This window comes from Pecten maximus, chromosome 9 (genome assembly GCF_902652985.1).
Source record: "Pecten maximus chromosome 9, xPecMax1.1, whole genome shotgun sequence".
NCBI lineage: Eukaryota > Metazoa > Mollusca > Bivalvia > Pectinida > Pectinidae > Pecten > Pecten maximus.
This window is the reverse complement of record NC_047023.1, coordinates 10,052,109-10,078,800: the sequence shown is the minus strand read 5'-3', so window position 1 is coordinate 10,078,800 and position 26,692 is coordinate 10,052,109. Positions and strand designations below refer to the sequence as shown.

Below are 26,692 nucleotides of genomic sequence, written 5' to 3'. Positions count from 1 at the left end.
ACAATTTTTTTTATAACGGTAGAGGAGGTCATTATCTGCTTTATGCTGGGAACAAGTTTTCAATCAAAACAACAAATATTGATTGGAGATATGTGAAAAGAAATCGAAACAGTGCATTGTCAATTGCCACGGTTAATGATATTCCAGTTGTGTGGGGACATTGTTGCTAATTTTGAAAGCTGACCCCACGCCCGAACTTCACAATGTTGTTTTTGTTTTTTGTTGGGGTTTTTTCAGATATTTTGAACATTCCCATAATCGCCGACCTGACACTATTGGCTTGGCTGCAGATGCGATTATTGTGAACTTAAAGACAATATGCAGGGAGGAAATCACACCACTGCCAACCTTGTATGATGAGGAATTTGGACTATTACGAGACCATCATGAAAATAATAGAGAAAAGTCATCAAATTAAAAACATTCCAAAGCTTCCCAGCAGAAAATAGATCATCGATGAGAATGAACAGAAATCTTTGACGGTGAAAGATTTCTTTAAGATAATGAAGTTCTCATATTTGCTACTAATAAAAATTCCATATTTTTACATGTTATTCATGTCCTAGTTATCTTATCAGGTAAATACGAAATCCAAGATGGCTGTCAAATCTGTCAATTTAAAAATCACATTTCAAACTTCTCAACTTCCTTCCTTCATTTGGTTTCAACTGAAATTCGATTGTTTTTGTTATTTTTTTTTTTTCTTTGTAAGTTAAGGTTAACCGCTTACATGACTTCATTTTTTGCTAGGTTTCGTGTCACTGAACTATAGTCGCAGTGTGCTGTCGGCCTCAGTTACTAGTTTATCGCCTACAAGACTTTATCTATTTTTAGGTTTCATCTTACCGGCTATACTGTTTTCTGTTGAGCTTAGTTACTGTATTATCGGCTACATGACTTTAACTATCGCTAAGTTTCGTCTCACCGACTTTAGTCAGTGTCCTGTCGGCGTATGTGTCAATTTCTATTGCATCTATGAATAATACTGCATGTTGAAATTTACAAAACACTACTCGTGTTTTATTGCTTCAAACTTACATCCAAATTGCAGTTATTTATAATGTTCAACGATTCCAAAGGATTTTCACTAACATCAGTATATTAGTTCATATTATATCACTACCGTGCAAAAAAAAAAAAAAGAAACAAACAAAAAAACAAAACAATAACAACTATAATATTGTAATCAACGATATGTTAAACACATATCTTTTTCAAGAAACTGTTTACGTCATAATCTCAAATTTGATTTTAGCTGAGCGATTCGGTGTCTTTCTTGAGGATTTAACAAGGGAGAACGTTTAGCAAATCATTGATTGACTGCCGCAGGATAACACAACAAAGACAATTTAATTCTTTTGTTTCCTACTCTTATCATATAAGTAAGTTTTATATGTTAATACAATCTAGAATACTTATAGGGGTTACATTAAACGATGTATTTCGGTATATCTATATAACGCCAGGATTTCCCGCGAAAACTATTGAAACATTAAACAAAAGGGTGCCAACATGTGAACTAAATTTATTGCTATTTCCACACAATCAAACTGTTACGATATCCTAATTTAACACGTGTTAATTTCTTTGGCGTTGCAACAGTTCATATTGTTACTGTTTAGAACGATACATCCACGTCCAAATGAACAATTAAATCCATGCGAAAGGATGTCAGTCATTCGTCGAAAAGGATTGTGTGGTCACGCTCTATGTCGCGCCAGAATGGATTGTCTGGTGAACTGCATGTGAAGTCCTGTTTCAATCCGTTGCGCTCCACTTTCAATCCGGCTCCGGGATTTGCTCTGTCACGTGGTTCGATTCTAAGAGCGTTTCTAGCTGCTATAGCGGGGTCTTCCTGGAAATAGTTGAAGGGTAGGAGGAAGAATCCAACATCCATTCCGGGGGTCGGGGTGACTGGGAGGTCCTCTGTATGAGGTATGTGGTGCATCCCTAAAGTCACCCACGTCACGAGATCCTGGTGGTAAAGAGAAAAATGTACTGTAGGAACGAATTATCATATTCTCTAAAGTAAATATGTGCATAGTTCAAAGTCAGCTATTCTCTGAAGCTAACGTTGAAAAGTATAAACTTAGAAAATTAATGTATCAATATACATGTATCAAACAATGCGTTGGTGAAATCTATTCACATAATGGAGATCATACAATAAAAGGGTAAAATCATACCATATGAATAAATCATAGTACTATCATCAAATCATTTATTCGTGAAACTAAATCATTGTGGATGACGGCATCTATATTGACAAAGTCAAATCATATATTGATGAAATTACATTACACAATGCAAATATCAATCCATCAAGTATTTCAAGCAATATATTACAGCTATGGTGTTCCATTTTATTATGTACCAACCTCGTCAATGATAGACTCATTATCGTCCAGAAAGTCTTGGAACTTTACAACAGGTTCTGCTGTGTCAAGTGCGGTATACTTCGAGCTGCTGAATGCTTCCGTCTCTTTCCGGCGAGTCACTGCCATCTGATAGCGCGACCAGGACATGGAAGGCTCATTACCGTATCCCTCCGCAACCAGTGACTTGCTCATTCCACGTAGCAACATACGATATGATTTGTGTATGCCGTATTTATTCGTAGATCTGTTGTTATAAAATGTGAGATATTTTGGCGAATTAAAATCATATTTGTATGCAGCGCTCAATTCATCTCGCTTTACATTATGACTGAACTTTGTTTGGTGATATTTTTGTCCTTTGACTTTCGACCAAATATTGTCAACCGATTCTGGCTCAATATCCAGAGTAGCAAAGCGATTGCTTGTACCCATGACATCCAGGTCGACTTTGAAATGAACGAGATGGTGGTGAAGATTTCCAGTGATAAAGTCGTGTAGACGATACCCATATGGATCCTCTTCCGGTCTGTAATAACTAGTAGAAATAAAACCAGTGGAGACAACTCGAACCTGGAATGCACCATTTTGGAAAAACTGGAAATCAAATATGTAATCATAATTCCCGACAGTGAGGATTGTCCTAAAGACGAGAAGAATACTCTCCATTCCCTCGTACGATGTCTGACTAGAAGGATAGGAGTTGAAATGTCGACGATGTGGGTATCCTGTGTTCAGTTCAAATATGCAAAACACATTTCGCGTAGTGATCGGTTCGTCAGACCCCTCCTTGAGAAAGGAGGCATCCATAAATGTGGCGTGGGACGGACAGTCTACTCCAGGAACGAGGGGGCTGGCATTGGCGCCAATGAGATAATAAGAATCGAAAAGGTCCGCAAACATTTGTGCTGGATTATTAGCCGAATAGAACACACACAACTCTTGTAAGCCAACCTCATATATAATTCGTTGATCATCATACCGGATGTCGTAGACTTGTGGTCCATACGCACTGGACATCCGGAAGTCGAAACTCCAGCGCATGTAGGTTACGTGATTATAATTCACACTGTATCGCTTTCCGTCTGGTTCAACTTGGGTAGGGTTTCGAAGAGGTTTGTCCCAGAACGGCTTCCCGCGTCTTTCGGCCTTTGAGAACGAGTTGTCATGATGTGGATCAGGCCAGGGTGTTCTCGTTATATTTAGGAACACGCGAGATTGGAAATCATCTATTCCGTTGTAAGAGATACCTCTAAACCATATTTCTTCAATAGAGATAAGAGAATTCTCCGTTCTTACTAAAACTGAAAAATCTAAATTGTTCAATAAATAGTTCTCTTTGTTTCTTGTCAACCACAGCCAAAATTTGCGAGTTTGCTCACCGCTAACACTGGGTGACATGTATGATAGGTAGCTAAGAACGAGACATTCGGAACCACATTCGCGAAACGTTCCGCCGTAAATCGTACGTAGATGTTCACGAAGTTTCGTATCTAGTTCATATTCTACAAATAAAACTGCTTTGTCGTATTCTCGACTACTTAAGGGTCGTAATATGAAAGAAATTGAGGATGGCCTCCCGGGAACTTCTTTCATATAGGTCGGATTTGGAAGAGGACCAACGATTCTTTCGATGACGTCAGGAGGGTCCTCAGCACCTCTAAATATAGTCACAATTGCCTCCCTAGCGGGCTGTTTTCCGCCACCATCTAAATATTTCAGTACGTCATCCTTAGAGGGCAGGTATAGCTCTGCCAGGTAGCGGTAGTTGGTGTCGATCGCGTCGGAGGGAGGACTGGTGATGTTGAGGGACTCCTCCTGGTTTAAGTAAGAAACAAGACCGCGGATTTCAGTGACTGTCAGGTCATGAAACACAGATGGTTCAGAGGGTTCAGTCGGCTCGCCCAGGCGGGTCGTACCATGCTCTGGGTTTAACAGTTGGGGCGAATTTGGTGATTCCTGGTTCTGCGCCACCATGTATACGATCACTGCCAATAATACCACTGATAACAGCGATAGTATCAAGGTTAAGAAGCGCCATTTGTATTCACGGTGATTTTCTCTGTTTTCGTCCGCCATTTCACTGCAATAGCAAATGTTTACACATTAAATTATCAGTTTAGACTTCCGTTGTCCTGGTACCTATGTAACGCTTTTTAACAAGCCGTCTCCTTAGACGATATCTTGTGATTTTTACCATCAATATGAAGCCATATTTAGCTTAAAATAATTTTTTTCATATACAATTGTACCAATATTCTATCCTGATAGCCAACGTTCCATTCCTGGCTCGTGAAAATACTCAACTAAGCCAGCTTGCTACTACTACTTCAATAATGATTACCCCATAAATTGAGTAATCCATAAATGGAGTAATGAAATGTAGATTTGGAGACATTTTTTTTTCATTTATTTATTGATTGATTTATTTATTTTTTCTTATTTTTTTCTTTTTTTTTTTTTTACTTTTACTGACTCCCATTTCATTTTAACCAGGAAATATTGCCCTTACAGGTCCTCATGTTGCATACCAAAATATATATCTGATATATCCTCATTAAATCAAATATGTTAGCTATCTCTGGAAATTCGATCATACGTACGATACTGAAGCTGATGTGCATTTCTTTACGTAAAATCTTTGTACCTGTGCGCTCTCCGTTGTATAATATGCAACCTGTCCTTATATGTATATATATATATATATATTATACATGCATGGACCTGTGCCTTTTTTTGCATAATAAATGAGATTCTTCATGCAGGTGAGTTAATATAGATATAATTAATTTTTCTTTGTTTTCATGGTAAATACTCCAATGTGATTGGTCGAAAAATTCTTTTCATTCTTCTATGAAAGAAATTCCGAGAATGGCGCGAAAAATGTCACGTCACAATACGACGATTGACGTTGCGTATTGATTTGACAAAAAGAATCCCATTTAAAACCAGTAAAATTGTACAGTAAAACATGTTTTAAATTAGAAAATCATTTTCAAAAATTAATTATAAGCGTTGATGTCAATTACTTTTTAGTTTCATCTGGGTATGAAACAAATTTTGTTTGCAAACTTCTGTCAGAATCCGCTACGCGGATTCATACAGTTTGCAAACAAAATTTGTTTCATACCCCGATGAAACTAAAACAAAATGACATCAATGCTTAAATGCACAAATATTTACTTTTTTTATCGTTTTTGTTTCATGAATTCCTTAAAAGAAAACACCATAGCTTGCAACTCGTTGTGAGTTATATAATATACTGGAAACTCATCGTTACAACGGATTCTGCTGACTTTTTTTGCTGTGTTGATTTACATACATGTATCAGCGTTCAATTGAATTCATTTCCAAATGCAACACAGCATATAGGATTTTAAGATACAATAATGTTATACAATAATTCATGAGTATAGAATGACGGAGAACACAGCTGAATCAATTATGACTTATACTGAAACATATATATTCACACACTCAAAAACGTAGTTCATCTCTAGATGCAGAATAACCTTATATCAAACATTTACTTGTGACAGATTTTCCGACATGGTGTGAATTAAATATCTATTAAATTTTTTTAAAGCTACTTAATTTTTGCTCGCAATTAAAATAATTGATTCAACTTGTATAAAGAATGGCGCCGGTAAACAAAACGATTTAATATATACTTTTCTCTATTGGGAATAACCGGGGCGCAAATATATAAAATGAGTTTCCTTCTCAAATTTTCTTCTATTAAATAATAAACTCAGCCTTTGGGTTCTTTTTTTTTCACTTTCTTTATTTTTCCAAGTTCACATATATAAACACATTGCTACAAGAAACAAAACATGGCTATTTGATTAATTCTTACTTCTGCTTACATATATACTTTTACTGTCTAGTACAAAATATATTTTCAATCTTACTTAATATTATTAGTTATTAACTAGATCCAGTGCTGTGCTGATAGAAATCCATCTTTCTCTTATTCGGTTTGCCTTTGTTCGGGGATAAAATATCACACTTTGTTTTTCAATTTGTTTATAGTACATAAAAATTGACCGGATCCCTTCAATAGATGGGATAATACTTTTACATCTGCAGGAATAAATATACTTTTTCACAAGTAAAATACAAAAATTAATAACATCAAATTGAGAGTCATTCTTACAACCTAACAGGACTGAAGTACAATTCATATCAAACAATATATTTAAATTAGTTATAAATCTATTTTTTATGAATTCCCATAGAACACGAACATAAGGGCATTCCCAGAAAAGGTGTTCAATTGTTTCTCAATTAGCCATACAAAAAGTACATAGTTCACTTTCAACAATTTTCATTTTCATTAATCTAGAATTTGTATAAATAATTCTATGAAGCAACCTAAATTGAAAAGTCCTTATGTTTGTATCATCTGACAACAAAAAAACTGACTTAAATATCAGTTTCCAATCTTCCAAATTAAATACAGTTCCTAACTTTCTATTCCATTTTTCTATGACTTTGTTTGGAAATTCCTGCTGTTCACCGATAAGAAGATTATAAAAATGTTTAGCCACTTTTTCGTTAGACTTAAGCGAAGTAATTAAATTGCCTTCAATATAATTTAGTTTTCTACCATTATTAATAATATTTTGTTTCCAGTTCCTTGGAATAGCAGAGAGTAGCCCTTGAAAGGTTATGACATTAGTATTTATATTATACTTCCGCTGGAATTCTTCAAAAGATAGAAATTCACCAGTCTCATTTACTAAGTCATTAATGAAAATCACATTGTTCTTTATCCATTTATAGTATATAACATGTTTATTATTTACAAGAATTTTATTGTTTAACCACAATGGTTGAGATAATTGGTCATTCGGGGTTGTGGGAGGTACACGTGTCAAGGAAGCCCACATCTGAATTACATTTTGCCAAAATGTGTTAAATTTACATGAAATTTTCAGTAATCCTTCACTATTCAGGTCCCAAAGTTTATCTCCTCCCATCTTTTCCACCTTACTTAATAGTAATACTTTCCAACTGGAATAGTTTTCTGGATTCAATAGTTTCTTTATCCATGTTATTTTTTGAGCTTGACAATAAGATTTTACATGCGGCATTCCTAGTCCCCCATTTTCATAAGTATTTATCATTGTATTTCTTTTGATTTTATCTTTTTTTCCCGACCATAAAAAATTGAAAAAAACTTTTTTTGGAGAAATGTTTCTGATGGATCTGGGAGTGTAGAAAATAAAAGCGTAAATATTGGTAGTACTAGAGTTTTTATAACTGTAATTTTTCCCAAATAACTCAAGTTTCTAAAAGACCAGTCATTTAAGAGTTTTTTTAACAGATACAAGTTTTTCTTCAAAATTATGCTTAGTGATGTCTTCCTTAGTCAGATCAAAAGAAATGCCAAGTAGTTTAAATTTCCCACTATGGTTCCAATGAAGACCTCTCTCTTGTAAATATTCCTCACCACAACCCCGTTTAACCCCAATCCATAATAATTGGGTTTTGTCCAGGTTTGAGCCTTTGGGTTCTTGGTATACCTTAATATCTACAAGTTTCAACATTAAATGAATGAGTATGTACCCTAATCTTAGTAGTTATATTTTGTACAGTTAGAGACTTATTAAGATAATTCAAATTGATCAACAATATGCTTACATAGAATACAAATAGTGGAGTTTTCAAAGTTGTTTCTCAAATCTTGGATAAAAACATGGTGTACCTGTTTAGTGAAAAGCAACAAAAAAGGTTTTTCATTATGGATATATACTTGGTCAACTGAGCCTCGTAAAATCTCACACTACTGAGCTCTTTCTTAACAAGATATTTCATGGCTGCAATCTTACGGCTAATTTACAAAGGGAAGCGACCAAGCTCTGAGTAGACCAAATAAGTATCAAAGTTTTTCTTAACACCAAACATATTTTTTAAAACAATAACTGAAGCTTCTCAAACTGGAGTGCCGGAAAAACTCCCCAAACTTCACACACTTTTTTAGAAAGAAATAAGCTTTTCTACGTTCAGTGACAAAGATATTCAACGCAGTATAGTTGTTTTCTCCTTACACTGACCTATAGGCCACGTACAGCAATGGCCTGGGCTAAACAAACAGATAAGATATCACGTGACTCTAGTGATTCCCACAGTACAAAAATAGATCGCCATGGTCCATTGTGGATGGATTGTGTAGTCAATAAGTACCATATGAAATAAAATAAAATTGACATATTAAACAGGAATTTTACACTTCCTATCCATGTATACCTCTTGTCATCATGGTAGTTTGTTTACATTTTACTTTGAACGATATGGAGTAAATCGGGGTTTTGTTCATTCAAATACATTTTTGTCTGAATCCTGAATACTTTATATCAAATATGCTTTAAATGTTTAAAATATCTTTCAATTGCCATCAAGGAAAATTAATAGTATCAAGAAAGGTGATTCGGACATTCGGGTTTCTAAACAGTGGTTCTATCGTATGAGCTATGCGGACTAGCGATGGTTCTACCATATGACCTATGTGGAAATTACTGAAATGTGAAGTTTATGTTATCAGTTGTAGTCAGTCTAGTTAATGCTAAATTAAATCATTTAATCAACTACATTTTTTTCGATAAAACTGCATCAGAGGACAACTTTTTAAGAAGAAAAGTTTAGTTGTCTGTTGGTACATAGAATATAATAAGACATTGTAAAATTTGTCATCCGGTGAGCTCTATGTAAAGAATTAATTGAATGCAGGGAAAGCCCCTTCAACAGTCACTTAATGAAATATCCATTGCAATTAACAAACATTTCCGCAAATAAGCATATGTATTGATTAAGGGCTTGCATTCACACAAAAAAAAACTTTTCCAGTATTTGACTTTTTTTTTTTTTTTATTTTAAAAACAGATCACCGCTAGGTCGAAACAGCCCAATATACGCAATACTTCTTTACCAATTTAGTTGAAAATTAGCCCAAGATAAGAAAATTGAATATCTATACCATTGTAAGTGCAATGTCCATTTGGATGAATAGTTTACCCTTCCGAAATACAACAATTTTCGTTTTCTCCAGGTTAACAGAATATGAATACAAAAAATCAAGCGTGTTTTGAGGGTCATCGATATCCTCCGAAAACAGGACGGCATCTATCTCGTCAGCATACAATAGAATGAACAGATGCAAATAAAAAAACTGCAGCTGATAACTTTGACAATTACAACTCAGACTCTGTATCATTAATGTTCAAAGAAAACAGTTGAGCTTGCAAGTCGCTGTCAGTTAAAATAATATACTGAACACTTACCATCACAGGGGATTCGACCTGCTTTCCTCTGTGTTGATTTTCGTAGATATATCCGCGTTTTAACAACAGTCCTGTCTGGCAAACGTTTTCATTCCCACACCTTGGTCAGGTTTGATCACACCTGAGTGACCACCAGGTAAATTCATGGTAAAAAGTGGTCACTTTTATTTCGCAATTTTCAAGTCTATCAGTTCACATTATCACAATAGCTAATGGATAGCTACAAGCTACTTTTTTTTATAACGGTAGGGGTCATTATCTGCTTTATGCTGGGAACAAGTTTTCAATTAAAACAACAAAAATGGATTGGAGATGTGTGAAAAGAAATCGGAACAGTGCATTGTCAATTGCCACGGTTAATGATATTCAGTTGTGTGGCGACATTGTTGTTAATTTTGAAAGCTGACCCCAGGCCCGAACTTAACAATGTTGTTGTTTTGTTTTTAGAAATTTTGGACATACCCATAATCGCCGACCTGACACTATTGACCTGGCTGCTGATGCGATTGTTGTTAACTTAAAGAAAGAGGGAGGAGATCACACCAGTGCCAACATTGTATGATGCTGAAGTGAAATCGTTAATAAAGAAAAGTCATGTTTTCGAGAAGGTGAAATCTTTATAGTCATCAAATTAAAAACATTCCAGAGCTTCACAACAGAAAATAGATCATCGATGAGAATGAACAGAAATCTGTGTCGGTGAAAGATTTCTTTAAGATAATGAAGTTCTTGTGAATGGACAAAGATTCCTCATATTTGCTACTAATAAATATTCCATATTTTTACATTTTATTCATATCCTAGTTATCTTATCAGGTAAATACGAAATCCAAGATGGCTGTCATATCTGTCAATTTAAAAATCACATTTCAAACTTCCTTCCTTCATTTGGTTTCAACTGAAATTTGCCTGAAATTATTATTCTGACCAAATTTGTTTCCGGGTCGCTCAGAATTCCGGGTCTCCACGGCCAACATACAGTATTGCACCATATTGCTAGTGAGTAAGTATTCTTCTGTAGTACTAAAGGTATGTGGAAAACACAATTGTTCAAAGTTTAAAGTTTGTCAAATTCGATTGTTTTTATGTTGATTTTTTGTTGTTGTTGTTTTTTTTGTAAGTTAAGGTTTACCGCCTACATGGCTTCATTTTTTGCTAGGTTTCGTGTCACCGAACTATAGTCGCAGTGTTCTGTCGGTCTCAACTACTAGTTTATCGCCTACAAGACTCTATCTATTTTAGGTTTCATCTTACCGGCTATACTGTGTTCTGTTGTCCTTAGTAACTGCTTTATCAGCTACACTACTCCAACAAGTTTCGTCCCACCGACTATAGTCAGTGTCCTGTCGGCGTATGTGTCAATTTCTATTGCATTTTATGTATAATACTGCATGTTTAAATTTACAAAACACTACTCGTGTTTTATTGCTTCAAAATTACATCCAAATTGCAGTTATTTATAATGTTTAACGATTCCAAAGGATTTTCACTAACATCAGTATATTAGTTCATATTATATCACTCGATATAACTATTTGGAAGAAAATGTTTTCGTCATAATTTCGAGTTTTGAATTCAGCTGAGCGATTCGGTGTCTTTCTTGGGGTTTTAACAATGGAGAACATTTAGCAAATCATTGATAGACAGGGGCAGGATAACACAGTGAGTTTTATCTTTTGAAACAACATATAATACTTATAGGAGTTACATCATGATTTCCCGCAAAAATCTTTGAAACACTAACAAAAGCGTGTCAACATGTGAAATGAATTTATTGCTATATTCTAATTTGACACGTGTCAATTTTCTTTGGCGTTGCAACAGTTCATATTGTTACTGCTTAACAATCATTTGTAATTAAATGGCGTTGCAACAGTTCATATTGTTACTGCTTAACAATCATTTGTAATTAAAACAATACATCCATGTCAAAATAAAACAATGAAACACATGCGAAAGGGTGTCAGTCATTCGTCGAAAAGGATTGTGGGGTCACGCGCTATGTCGCGCCAGAATGCGTTGTCTGGTGAACGGCATGTGAAGTCCTGTTTCAATTCGTTCCGATCCACTTTCAATCCGGCTCCGGGATTTGCTCGGACACGTGGTTCGATTCTGAGAGCGTTTCTAGCTGCTATACCGGGGTCCTCCTGGAAATAGTTGAATGGTAGGAGGAAGAACCCAACATCCATTCCGGGGGTCGGGGTGACTGGGAGGTCCTCTGTATGAGGTATGTGGTGCATCCCTAAAGTCACCCACGTGACCAGATCCTGGTGATAGAGAGAAATTTACTTTAGGAACGAATTAACATATTCTCTAAGTAAATATGTGAATAATTCAAAGTCAGCTATTCTCTGAAGCTAAGGTTGAAAAGTATCAACTTGAAAATTTAATATATCAATATATCAAGCAATGCGTTGGTGAAATGGACACCATACAATAAAATGGTAAAATCATACCATATAATTAGATCATAATACTATCATCAAATCATATATTCGTGAAAATAAATCATTTTGGATGACGGCATCTATATTGACAAAATCAAATCATATACATTACATTACATAATGATAATAACAATCCATCAAGTTATTCATGCAATATATGACAGCTATGATATTCCATTTTATTACATACAAACCTCATCAACAATAGACTCATTATCGTCCAGAAAGTCTTGGAACTTTACGACAGGTTCTGCTGTGTCAAGTGCGGCATACTGCGAGCTGCTGAATGCTTCCGTCTCTTTCCGGCGAGTCACTGCCATCTGATAGCGCGACCAGGACATGGAAGGCTCATTACCGTATCCCTCCGCAACCAGTGACTTGCTCATTCCACGAAGCAACACACGATACGATTTGTGTATGCCGTATTTATTCGTAGATCTGTTGTTATAAAATGTGAGATATTTTGGCGAATTAAAATCATATTTGTATGCAGCGCTCAATTCATCTCGCTTTACATTATGACTGAACTTTGTTTGGTGATACTGTTGTCCTTGGACTTTCGACCAAATATTGTCTACCGATTCTGGCTCAATATTTAGAGTAGCAAAGCGATTGCTTGTACCCATGACATCCAGGTCGACTTTGAAATGCACGAGATGTTGGTGAAGATTTCCAGTGATAAAGTCGTGTAGACGATACCCATATGGATTCTCTTCCGGTCTGTAATAACTAGTAGAAATAAAACCAGTGGAAACAACTCGAACCTGGAAGGCACCATTTTGAAAAAATCGGAAATCAATTATGTAATCATAATTCGTCACAGTTAGAATTGTCCTAAAGACGAGAAGAATACTCTCCATTCCCTCGTACGATGTCTGACTAGAAGGATAGTAGTTGAAATGTCGGCGATGTGGGTCTCCTGTGTTCAGTTCAAATATACAAAACACATTTCGCGTAGTGAACGGATTCATCAGACTCCTCCGTGAGGAAGGAGGCATCCATAAATGTGGCGTGGGACGGACAGTCTACTCCAGGCACGAGGGAGCTAGCAGTTGGACCAATGAGATCAGAAGAATCGAAAAAATCCGCAAACATTTGTGCTGGATTATTAGCCGAATAGAACACACACAACTCTTGTAAGCCAACCTCATATATAATTCGTTGATCATCATACCGGATGTCGTAAAGTTGTGGTCCATACGCACTGGACATTCGGAAGTCGAAACTCCAGCGCATGTAGGTAACTTGATTATAATTCACACTGTATCGCTTTCCGTCTGGTTCAACTTGGGTAGGGTTTCGAAGAGGATTTGTCCCAGAACGGCTTCCCGCGTCTTTCGGCCTTTGAAAACGAGTTGTCATGATGTGGATCAGGCCAGGGTGTTCTCGTTATATTAAGGAACACGCGAGATTTGAAATCGTCTATTCCCTCGTAAGTGATGCCTCTGTGCCATATTTCTTCAATAGAGATAAGAGAATTTTCTGTTCGTACCAAAACTGAAAAATCTAAATTGTTCAACAAAAAGTTCTCTTTGTCTCTACTTAGCCACAGCCAGAACTTGCGAGTTTGCTCACCACTAACACTGGATGACATGTAAGAGAGGTATCTAAGAACGAGACATTCGGAACCGCATTCGCGAAACGTTCCGCCGTAAATCGTACGTAGATGCTCACGAAGTTTCGTATCTAGTTCATATTCTACAAATACAACAGCCTTTCTATATTCTCGACTACTCATGGGTCGTAATATGAAAGGAATTGAGGATGGCCTCCCGGGAACTTCTTTCATATACGTCGGACTTGGAAGAGGACCAACGATTCTTTCGATGACGTCAGGAGGGTCTTCAGCACCTCTAAATATAGTCACAATTGCCTCCCTAGCGGGCTGTTTTCCGCCACCATCTAAATAGTTCAGTACATCGTCCTTAGAGGGCAGATATAGCTCTGCCAGGTAGCGGTAATTGGTGTGAATCGCGTTGGAGGGAGGACTGGTGATGTTGAGGGACTCCTCCTGTTTTAAGTAAGAAACAAGGCCGCGGATTTCAATGGCTGTCAGGTCATGAAACACAGATGGTTCAGTCGGCTCGCCCAGGGGAATCGTTTCATGCTCTGGGTTTAACAATTGGGCCGAGTTTGGTGATTCCTGATTCTGCGCCACCATGTATACGATCACTGTCAATAATACCACTGATAACAGCGATAGTATCAAGGTTAAGAAGCGCCATTTGTATTCGCCGTGATTATCTCCTTTATCGTCCGCCATTTCACTGCAATAACAAATGTTTACGCATTAGGTAATTTGATGCTAGACTAACGGTGTCCTGGTACTTGAATATATTTTTTGATAATCTCCTTTATGGATCTCTTGTGCTTTTTTCCCCATTGATATCAAGCAATAGTTAAAATGAAATTTCCCATATACCATTGTACCAATATTGTTGTTGCATGGTCTTATTTTAAATTATTATGTCAATATTCTATGTTGTTTCTGAATAGCTGTAGGGTGCATTCAAACATATTGGTGTCTAAACTGTATATGACTCTTCAATTTCTTTTTTGTAAAGGGGTTAGACTTTCTTGATTTTTGGGGTTTTTTTTGTTCGTTTGTTGGTTTTTTTTTTTTTTTTTTTTTAATTCTGTTGTTTGGATCTACACCTCATTTACTTTAGATTCCCATCCTTGTAAACAATATTCTACTGCTGGCTCGTGAAGATACTCATTTAGCCAAATTCATACTAAAATATCAATAGTGTTTACTCAATAACTGGTGTGGATCGACCTCGTTTAAGTTGTCCGATTTTATTGGCCATGCCGATCGGGTAGGCCCTGCAGATCTTGAAATCAAGGATCCTTCAAAGCATTTTCCATGGAATCAAACTGTGGCCCTCTGTAGTAGGCAGATTGTATTGGAAATCCCTTGTACAGTATGATGTCAGACATGTTTGATACTTGTTATAAGCCTGGTAGTTCCGCTGTTACCAACCTAGATCTCATTTTGTGAATTTGGTTGAACCTGGATTGAACTTCGAGAAGACATGTACCCTACTGGAATATTAACCTTCATTCAGGTTATGTGGTTCTAAATGTTTTGATGGAGTAACAGTTCTGGAATTGATTTAGTTTGTTTAACGTCCTATCAACAACTATGGTAATTTAAGGACGCCCTCCCTATGTGCGAGGTACATGCATGAGGTGTTTGTGTATGTATTTCGGCAGGATCCGGTATATTCGTGTTTGTCCCTTCGTGATAGCGCCGAACTGATACCAACTGTATAGCGTTACCTCACTGACACTCCACTCGGTCACATTATACTGACAACCGACGAACCAGTTGTTCCACTCCAATAGTGCTGAACGCTAAGCAGGACTAGCGACTACTATTTTTTTTATAGATTCATGGCTTCATTTACAAGTTGACTAACAAGACCGTAGTGTTTTATTCTTATATTGAGCATATCAGTTTTGAGAGAAAGAAGGGCTTGGTTTGTTTCCACGGGGTGTTCTCTGAACGCCTACATATTTTTTAACAATAAGTAGGTGTTGTTTTGGGAAACCATGGGCAGTCTATTAAAAATTTACCCGAGATATGCATAGGAACCATCGTAACATCTTCAAAATAATGGAGATGTGTTCTTGTATTTAAAAAAGAATTATGCATTGATTGCAAATTGGTAAAATTAAATAAACTAATATGATAGGAATATTGCTTTTATAGCAATCAAAGTTACTAATTGGTACATAACATTTATCTACCAACTATACAGAGCTATTTTGATAATATTTGGCCAGTAATATATTTGGGTTCAATTTTTGAATTTATACCAGTGGGGCAAAACAGGTTCAATGGGCCTTTTGTTTAAATCGTTTTACCTCATGCTTTGCTTTTTGATGATGAATGGCATAAGTTGCGTTTACATTAAGAAGTCAATTATTTCAATGAGATATATTGTCTTTGTCTGATATGTCAAAAACAAGTATCACCACTGTATAGAAATTCATCAAATTCTTAAAGTATACAACATGTGAAAAATTAAAACGTATAAGGCGTTTCAATTATACCGAAATACTGCCTTAAGTTAGATGAATTATTCTTAAAATTCCTTAGCATAAAGCTGAACACTGGCTCATATAGGAGATCTAATTTGATTCGTGATATCATGAACTATTAATAGAAAATTGCTTTGGTTATACATTAAAACACGATCTACCTATTGACCTATAACGCACAAATACACCTGAAGAATTGTCTACCTTTAAAGTAATCACAAAAATCATGTACATGTCCTATGTACATATGCCCTGTGTACATATATGTACATAGGAAAATCTACGTTGAATTTAAAGGGGAAATAACAACGCCATATTAAGTTGCACAAGCGAGACTGAATGTGGTCTTCATGCTATATATTTCATCTGGTAAAGGTGACCCCTGTCTACAAGGTCTTGTAAATGAATGGAGGAAATGGATACAAATAGTCAATATTGCCTTAAACCCGACATATAATAGGCTGATAACAAATTTTTCCTCCTCTATCAAAATTTTAGTTATTCAGTAACTTTCCTATGACTTAATTTTAATTAGTATCTAGCTCTGTTTTGACTTTCCTTTGACTTTCTACGAGTTTTTCGTAAATACAATGTAGATGGAAGACATGGATCGAAATAGTCTATATTGCCTAAAAGCCGGCACATAATAGGATGATAACTAATTCTTCTCTATTAAAGTTTTAATCTTGCAGTACTTATCCTGTGACTTAAATTTAATTAGTATCTAACTCTGTTTAGGCTTTCCTCGTGGCATGCTTCTTCTTTTATCTGTCCTTATTTTTTTCCTTCCTTCTGTCTAATTTCTGTCCTGTTATTGGCTTCTCAGTCTTTGATTTCACCACCTGTTTTCTCTTATAACAACTACAGTATCTTTATACAGTCATTAGAGATAATAATCTTCTTTATCTTCTTTGTATAGGGCGGGGGGAGGGGGGGGGGGGGTCCTGTAGGTATCATCTCCGTCTGTCTTTTATTACGTAACACCAAACTTTGCCAGCTCTCTGGCAGTTTCCTTCCTTGAAGGATTTTCATCAATCTTCACACAATAATAAGGACCATAATATCTCGGACAAGTTGGAGTTTTAGAGTTTTTCAGTCACTGTTACTATTTTTAGCAAGGACCTGAAGGTTTGGGTTGGTTTGGTTTATCATATTGATTTATTTAAGAACGACCTCATTTTTACAGATAATGCTAAGGAATTGATTTTAATAAAATTAATAGTTTTATCAACTAGCATCTCCACATGAACTGAGACAAACATTCCCTATAATGTAAATTCATGCTGACGAATACAGTGTGTTGTCGTTATACAGCATGACACACACTCATTAATATAACGATCAATGAAACAAATGGCCCTCCCCTTGAATGCTAAACATTCCAACCGAAATATCAAGGTAACGATTCATAAAATAATTCCAAAGATAGTACCAGGCAATAGACAGGTTGTATAGAATATCGAATCAAGAATAAATAAGTTCATTTTACTGACTCCCTCGTCATTTTAGCCAGAAAATATCGCCCTGAGAGGCGATCATATTGAATACTAAAATATATTTCTGAATATTTCCTCATAAAATTGATTCTGTAAGTTATCTTTGGGAAATCGGTTTATAAGCACGATACTGTATTTCATTATGTTAAGTCATTGTTATCGAGCGCTCTCCATTGTATAGTGCATAGCCTGCCCTTATATATAGATATATATTAAAGGGACAATTTAGTCAAGTTTGTTTACTTTTTTATAATTTCACTGATTATTTCATGAAATTGTACTTCTGTACTCCTTATGAAGTAGCCTTAGCAAGATATTGTTACAAGCTTAAGTTTTCCGTGCGTTTTTTTTAATTAATTGTAAGGGGGTCCTAATCGTATAACCATACGATTAATATGATAATGAGCAAGCCGTCTCTGCTGTGCTTTGATGCGTTTTTACTTCCCGCAAGAGCGCGCAGCGTTTCGCTATTTTTAGTACATCGCTATATTAGGCGCAGGTTTCCCAAAATTAAACTGACCGCACTGGACATTGGCTACGTGTGATATAACTTTTCTGTACGGCTTTGTTAGTCTGAACATATATATGTTCTATTCTAGTTTAATTAAAAAATGTTAGTTGACTAAATTGTCCCTTTAATGTTTTTTTTTATTTACCTGTGCCGTTTTTTGCATAATAGATGAGATGCTACATGCTTAGATTAGTTTGATGCGTATCGCTTATTGAAAAACAGTACAACTTTTCATTCTAAATAAAATTCTAAGCAAGAGCTGCATTTGCTCGATCTTCCCTTGGAACAGTTGATTTATATAGATATAAAAAGAGTCGATTCATATACGTTGTGCTTAATATAGATATGCAGGTGTATATTACAAATACAATGTAGTTACTTTTTTTATCTTTTTCTTTTATAAATTCACCAAACGAAAATACCAGTGCTAGCAACTCGTTGTAGCAGTTAAAATAATATACTGTTCACTTACCATAGCAGAGGATTCGACCTGCTGATTTTGTTAGTGTTGATTTACATATATATATATATATCACAAGTGACAGTTTACCTTACGACGTGTGACCCATATGTACAAGTATTGTGATCACAGTGATGTAGCTAAAGTATACATATAACTTACTTAATATAGCGTTGTTACCAATTCTCAATTGAGATGCTCACTTCAATTGACTAAGTTTCGCTGTCTGATTAAACTGATTTTTCATTATCAAGTTTTTCATGGTTTTTTATTCACCAAATGTCATACAGCATTATATTTACAGTTGCCTGGTAATGCCACTAAATAAACTAACCAAAGCAAAGTGTTGTCTATGAGAGTATAACTGACACCCAAAGCATGCCATGATTCCAGTGCGTAAGAATACATGTACAATGTAAACAAAGATGGCGGCCAATGTGAATCGAACTCTGAACTCCTGAGTGACCAAACACAAGAAATTTGAAACAACTAAACTAAATGGTATAATATCGACAAAAACACATCAAATAAAGAAAATATGATAATAAATAAAACATTGTGAAAACCAATATCATTATTTTTGTCGTTTTTGTATGCACTATTTTGTGTGGCAATCTGCACGTGAGAAGAAATGCTGTTCCAGTTTTGAAACGGTAATTTCGCGATTGACGATAAGGCGGGAAATTTAAATTATAAGTCGAAACCAACATATCTTTTAAATAAAAACAATTCATCAAACGTAAATATAAGCATTAAATTGTCTTGATATGGCATCTCTGTTCGATATAAATGACAGAGCTTTGCAGACAAACATGTCATAGCGCGCATTATGCACTTTTTCTGCAAAGCTCTGTCATTTATATCGAGCAGAGATGCCATATCAACACAGTTTAATGCTTAAATAGATTATACAAATATGCAATACAAGAATCATCCTGAACTTACTTCTCGGGATGGCAGAGAATGATAATACAATTGAATTAAATGAACGTACTTTATATAATTACTAACTACAGATTTATATGACACTTTTTCTCATATCTGTTGCTTGCATCAAACATTTATCAAATATACTTAAAGTTTTAACATTTTGCTATTTATTCTATAAGTTTAACGTTCGGGTGTCTATAATGATATTGCTTTATAAACTTTACTCTTAACTCTGCAGAAGCTAGATATAGTAGTATAAAATGCATTTTCTACCTCATTTTGTGTTACAGACTGTATAAATTCTTCCGCCTCTCGGAACAGCATTACAGCGTCCGGACTCAATATAAAGTGTGTGCAAACGAAATTAGCTAAATATTTGTTTGGTTTTGGAATTAAAAGTTTTTGTTGATTAATATTGAATTTCTAAGCTATCAGCAAGGTATTTACAAATTTGACATTTTGAAGAATTATCGAATGCATTATGTAATTCTTGAATAAATATGTCATGCAAGCGTTTTTTTCCCCATTATGTACATTTTGAGCAATCCAAACATAGTTAAACCCATGTCTCCATCGATCACTTTTTATCTCATAGACCCAGACTGATTTATAATTAGGTTTTCTGGTGTTGTTCATTACTTTTCGATATACATGTAAGTACAGTCAAATACAGCACGGAGCTTTTGACTTTTGAGTTCACATTTGGTAGTCCTTTAGGGACCAAATGATGCACAGCTTCTATTTTCGGTGCTGGGTGATGACCCCACACCTCATAACAGTAATTAAATATACATGATACATACGTATCGAATGGTCATAATTTAGTTTCAGCATTAAGCATTTAATTTTTAATTCTACTTTTAAGATAATAATACGCTTTCCTTCCCTGTGATGCTAATGTATTCTGTGTCACAGTTAATATTCCATTATAATTAAAATATAGGCCCAAATAACAAAAATTATCATCTTCCTCTATATTCTCCCCTTGAAATTTACAATGCTCATTGGGTAGTAAATGCTTGCTCTTTCTGAAAACAATTGTTTTTGGGTATTTTTATTTATTTTTTTTATTATTTTTTGGGTTTTTTGGGTTTTTTTTTTTTTGTTAACAATTAAACTCCGTTTATTAGAATAAGTTTTCAAACAATCTAGCATGTTTTGAAGATCATTAACTTCTTCAGTGATTAAAACTTTGTTATCGGCATACATGAGAATGAACAAATTTAAAAGATGTAATTGATGGTTATGACAATTAGAATTAATAAGTACACTTTCTATCTCATTTACAACACGAGGATAAAGTTTCCGGGATAAAGATTCCCCCTATAAGAGTCCGACACGTAATTCGGATAAAGCTTTGTTTCTGTTTAACGTCCTATTAACAACCAAGGTCATTTAAGGACGTGTCAGGTTTGGAGGTGGAGGAAAGCCTGAGTACCCGGAGAAAAATCACCGGCCTACGGTCAGTACCTGGCAACTGCCCCACGTAGGTTTCGAACTCGCAACCCAGAGGGTGGAGGGCTAGCTATAAAGTGTCGGTACACCTTAACCACTCGGCCACTGCGGCCCCTTCGGATAAATCAGTTAATTTCCCGCTTAATTACAAAGAGTATATTTTAACAATGCACTCAACTAACACTCTACTCACTAATGGCTCCCGTCTGCTGTTCGACAGACTTCTTTAGGCCTAAACTACGGACAGACTTAGTTTTAGTTTAGTTTAAATCAATTTTATTGAAGATAAAAGCAAATGAATTGGACAAAAGTTATACAACTCACTTACGTCCTTACCGTAATAAGGGTGAATATTTAAACTGATATTGTACTTTAACGAAGACGGGATCATAAAGATAGAAAGGAGAAGAATGGATAAGGAACACCACCAAAAACAGAATGTGGAGTTTTGTAAGATGAAGAAGTTGTATGTGGCCTATATGGTCTTGTCGACGTAGGTAGACTGATTTTCTAACACACAAATCCTTCTGCTTTCTAATGTTCGTCACATCCTGTGTCCAGTATCGTTCTCCCTGTTCACCCGTTTCAGTCACATGACTGGAGATTGTTCCAAAGTCATGTGACTGAACAAGACGGGCAGTATTTTTTTCAAAACAATAACACAATTTGTTTAAATATTTCTATGTAGAGTTTTTTGTTACTTACATGTTAATCGTCTATATGACTCCACCTACATGTATTACTAGGTTTCGTCTTAACGACTACAGTTCTGTTGGCTATATATCGATTTCTATTGACTTTATTAATAATCCTGCATGTTGTAATTTATAGTTTGGTGAAGTTTTGTTTAATATTGTTTACATTGTAACGTCCTATCAACAGCTAAGGTCACTTCGGGCTTCTAACTGAGAATGGATGTTGACCTTTTGACCTCAATCCAGTACGTGACATAGCATTTTAACAGAAATACAGTAATTTATATGTAAATGAGCCGCGATAGCTCAGTTAGTCAGAGTGAGTACTGGTGTCAGGTGAAGATTAGAGGTGCGCGGTTCGACACTCTCTATCCGTGTCAGTTTGTGTTTCTCATGGAGTTGAGAAGCGGACAGATCTGTGCTGTCGTGGTTGTGTCCTTGGGCAAGACACTATACCGTAATTGCTATCGATGGCAAGCAACGGCCTTCCCGTATGTTGTTCAGTGAGGTTGCCATCAGCTACTACAAGAAGATCCCGCGTCAAAATCACTCTTGCTGTTCACAAGGCGTTAAACCCATCAAGCAAACAAATAAACAAAGCCTCAGGTTACAGATAGATCCATAAAAGAGTGTTGGTGCAAATTACTTCATTCTCTACACTTAATATTGTATTTAACATATGTACTTTTGGCACACGTGAAGAATCTTTCTATACAAAATTTCCCCTCTTAAAGTTTGATAAAATTGAGTATTTTCATTTATACATGTCATAAGCGCATATCCCTATATTTTAACATATGTCTGTATGTTAGAAAAATGAACAATAAGTTAAGTATTGTATTCATCTTTAGTAGCATTCATTGTACTAGACAAATGAAATAATCATACAATGTGCTCTAAAATAACGTATGAAATTTTCGTTTACGTTTGCGGTCATTGTATATTTTGTATGTTTAAAATCGGTGGGTAGTTATATATTATTGGTACCGTAATGATCGAGTTGGCGGGAAACAACCGTCAATATCTCTTCCATTGCGATTATGACAATGAAAACTAAATGTATGGTACTTTTTAAATGAATTTATTGAAGTTGTACGTTTCTCTTGAAAACAGGACACATATTTGTATGTGTATGACGTAGATCCTAGGACTTAAAACTGGTTAGGACACATAACATGGCTAGAAAACATTGACGCCGCGAACTTTTAAAAAAAGTGAAAGGAAATGGTTTATCTAATGAGAATAATAAAATACAAGATAATGAAACAAGTATGACGTGAAAAAGGTACAAATCTGACATACAATATGTCTGTATATGTTTCGGATGTTTTTTTTTTTTTTTTTTTACATCGGCCTTTAAAATAGTTTACGGGTTAAAGAAATCTTCGGATTAAATGCTTTATTTAGTAATGCAAAACAACTCAAACTATTAAATAAATTTTAAAATCTAAAATTAAGAAAATACAAGAAAGGGCCTACCTGTTGATGAAAGAGACAGCTTGACAACTTCGGAGATCTTTGTGTTATTCGATCCCAGTGAAAAGTGAATTTTGGGGGTACAACTAGGTATTTTCAAAGGGGTTTTCCACCAAAAGGTGTGGATTGATTGGTTGGTCGTTTTGCGCACGCTCAGATGTCTATAAGTATGTGTTTAGATTAATTCACTCAACTTGGCGATGATAATTGCTGTTGTGTCTTACTAATGAGCCAAATCGGTTCATGGCTTCGTAAGACAGGACTAATTGAAAGTGCTCACTATGTCTTTAACAAAACAGTGAAAGTGCGCGTGGCTTCATTATTTTCATAAATATCAGATAAGTTATTTTGCATGAATTAAATCAAGAAAAACAAATATCTTGCACATTTAATGCTAGATACAAAATACAAGAGTTGTTGTCGTGTGTTTTAACAAAAATATTAGTTAAGTATGGATATTTCTACGGCGAACAAAATCTAAATTAACACTACAAGATAACTACACAGAAAAGGCTATAACAAGCATGCAGATATACATCACAGTTGGAACAAGTTAATTCAAATATATATTCTTATCACGGAAAGTACAAACAATAGGTTAATATTTATGCAATGTAATATAGATGTAAAATGTACCAATGACAAAGTTTCCTTGCCGAGAGGTTGACCAAACAAACAATGCGCTAATAATATGCACAATATAAACAAACACATTCCCTCTTCTTTCTTGAACATTTGTTGAATGAGTATTTTTCTATACCCTTGGTCTCCAGCACCTCTGAAGTGTCCCTGAAAGACGAAAAAGTCGCATCAGTTCTATATATTACTAAAATTACAAGTGTCATATGCATGTGTTTCTTCAATTTTTAAGTCAAAATTTTAAGGTCCATTTTTGTAATATATTACTGTAAAACTTCGGGATCTGAATGAGAAGATTCAATTTTAATCGTGCAAGTCTGTTTGGATTCCAGGTAAACTTTGAGTGTACTCCGAGTGTTTACCTGGAGTCCTATCAGGCTCAATTCTACCTGGGTCCACATGTATCACATGTACCTGTAACCAAGTACATATAGACTACATAATGCACAGATAGATGTATACTCATATACAGGTAGACTCATAAAACATGTAACAATAAGATATATGTTACAGTTTTATCTTTGTATATATCATCTTATTATTTTGTTGGTTCATTTTTAATTGGTTGATTAACAATGCATCTAATATAATTGATTTTTTTTATTAGGGTTAATGATTATTTTTTATTAAAAAACCCTATATAAAATAACTGAATAGATCTGGCACTTCATTGAAAAATTTATGATAGCATTCCTTTGATTTGAAATGTTGTAGCTACCTAGATAATATATGCCCAGAAAAGGTGCCATGCGAAAAAATGCCCTTTTTTACCTAGCGCCTTGCCCTTTTCAAATCCTAGCTGAAACACTGGTATAGGTACTTTCTATATCATAATCCACTTCGAAATTAGTAAAGGGAGGGCATATATATATTATAGTGTATATATATATAGTGTATATATATATAGTAAATTGTAAATACTATGTATGAGTGTGAGTACAGGTAATACGAGTCAATTTGTAGCATAAAGGTTGTAAAACATCTCAAGAACTCGATGGATTTAGATATTAACATTATAGTGTCATGTTCTTTCGTTACTTTACCACACTTTGACTACTTTTGTAATATTATTTAATAGTTTGTGTACAAGATATTCCATAAATAGTTTGTATACAAGATATTCCATAAAACCATCACTCATGTCAATGTTAAAGGATCAAAGGTCACATCTTCCACTTTGAAAAAAAATATTAACATACAGATCTGTTCATTTTGCTTAATTTTAGCCTATTTGGTAGTCAGGCTAAACATTTTCCAGAACATGATTCACACACTTATTTCCAATCAGTCTACTGATACTGATTCTCCCTCTGTGTTCAGTAGTATTACACAACATGGATGAATTAAGAAAGAAAGCAAATCATTGCGTACTTTTTATTATAAACTATGATAAATATAACATATTAACAAGTGCAATAAATATATTTATATCTTCAAACATCTAGATCTATATTTTGAGGTACAAATAGATGAAAACTGAAATCTTTCTTTATCCATATTTGAGTTCCAGGAACACAGCTCCAGTCACCGTAATAAATCCTATTATCAGAAAAAGCACTTTCACCAATCTTATTTCACAAGAGTTGAACTCATGAGGAAGCACCTCAAAGAAAGTTATATAAAGAAATGTTCCACAGGCTATGCCTTGGAGAATGCCTTGTACAAGAGTAGATACTTTCGAATCCCACAGATCAATGATTCCAATTCCAATCCCAATTCCAACAGGAGCAGAGAGCCCAAATAAAGCCAAAGACCTTATTATGGCAACCCTCGAAAGTTTACTTTGAATCAAGTTCATGCCCAAACTGAAGCTGAGAATTCCTTTGTGTAGCAAAAGAGCAGTGAATAAACCAATAACTGACTCTATATCCTTTTGCAGACCAACTGCTAGTCCTTCAAATAGCGAGTGAAGTGAGATTGCAACCAACAAAAGCAGGGACCGGAGTGTGGAATGTTGGTGCACAAAGTCATCATGGATATGGCTATCATGGCTACTTTCTCTGTTAAAGCTACGAGTCAATGAATCATGGATAGGCTCGTCACTTATGCCGGAGATTGAATGTTCACTGGAAATGGATCTGTTATAGCCTCTGTGGTCTCCATTGTCATCACTCAAAAGCGGTGTCTTGCTGCAGGCTGCACGACACTCGTTATTTTCGTCCTGTACGGGTTTTCTTTCTTTCACTGTGAGAACTATTTGTTCAATTGTCAGTACAACGAAGAGTCCGAATACCATAGCAAACTCAGGAACAGGAAATTCCGTTTTCATTTGAAGACTATCCAGAGCCATTTCCAGATCTCGTCTGACATCTGGAAGCAGTCCCAGTAGGCATGTGGCCAAGAAGACACCAGCTGCGAAACAACTCAATATACTTAATGTTCGTCTGTAACCGACTTGTTTGTGGAAACTTATACCACGGGCAGTTTGTGTCTGCATGCACCGGACAATGAGTAACGGCAACAATCCCAGACCCAGTGTAAATACAAATAGCCCGACAATCACCAGGACTTTAACCACCTGGACATCCACCATCTTAACAGCTGTGTTAATTAACGCACATTACCTACAGTGTGTCCCTATCGAGGTAACTAACTGGAATGACAACCGGAAATACTTGACTAAAGATAATAATAAAGGCAAAACCGGAAAGAAAGAAAATCCTTTCGGAAATATCCGGATTTCAAATTATCTGAACATCATTATAATCAATACGGTGATAATGCAGCAAATGCTATGTTAATGTTTTTCAAGCTTTATCGTAAATTTGATTTTTCGTCAATGATAGCCATATTTTCCCTGTTACATATTATTTAAATTTACTGAAAGATTTTATTTTTTACCAGCACATTCACATGCCGTTTCTAATTTTACAATACT

At 35.4% G+C, this 26,692-nt stretch overlaps 2 protein-coding genes and 1 pseudogene across 3 annotated transcripts; all 3 read right to left on the bottom strand.

Annotated features, from left to right (window-relative positions):
- Positions 1-1,509: 1,509 nt before the first annotated feature.
- Positions 1,510-9,715, bottom strand: LOC117334774 (putative amine oxidase [copper-containing]). Of its 2 annotated transcripts, XM_033894574.1 has the most exons (3): positions 9,659-9,715; positions 2,379-4,458; positions 1,510-1,975 (listed from the first exon to the last, which is right to left on the bottom strand). In XM_033894574.1, exons 2-3 carry the CDS (start codon positions 4,452-4,454, stop codon positions 1,676-1,678), a joined length of 2,376 nt encoding a protein of 791 aa, XP_033750465.1. In that variant the 5' UTR covers positions 4,455-4,458; positions 9,659-9,715; the 3' UTR covers positions 1,510-1,675. The 2 variants fall into 2 exon arrangements, with proteins under 2 accessions (XP_033750465.1, XP_033750466.1); XM_033894575.1 differs by lacking the exon at positions 9,659-9,715 and having other exon boundaries at positions 2,379-4,695.
- A 1,742-nt stretch (positions 9,716-11,457) lies between these two features.
- On the bottom strand, positions 11,458-14,359 carry LOC117334904 (annotated as a pseudogene).
- A 10,814-nt stretch (positions 14,360-25,173) lies between these two features.
- On the bottom strand, positions 25,174-26,424 carry LOC117335095 (zinc transporter ZIP1-like). The gene has a single exon (XM_033895017.1). The coding sequence runs from the start codon at positions 26,345-26,347 to the stop codon at positions 25,304-25,306; it is 1,044 nt and encodes a 347-aa protein (XP_033750908.1). The 5' UTR covers positions 26,348-26,424; the 3' UTR covers positions 25,174-25,303.
- Positions 26,425-26,692: the final 268 nt, after the last annotated feature.

Bases quoted from the DNA above. Each gene is read 5' to 3' on its own strand.
- LOC117334774 (XM_033894574.1), bottom strand. From the start codon at position 4,454: ATGGCGGACGAAAACAGAGAAAATCACCGTGAATACAAATGGCGCTTC. The intron at 1,976-2,378 runs GTTGGTACATAA...CTTTACCACCAG, and splicing joins ATGAGTCTATCATTGACGAG to GATCTCGTGACGTGGGTGAC.
- LOC117335095 (XM_033895017.1), bottom strand. From the start codon at position 26,347: ATGGTGGATGTCCAGGTGGTTAAAGTCCTGGTGATTGTCGGGCTATTT.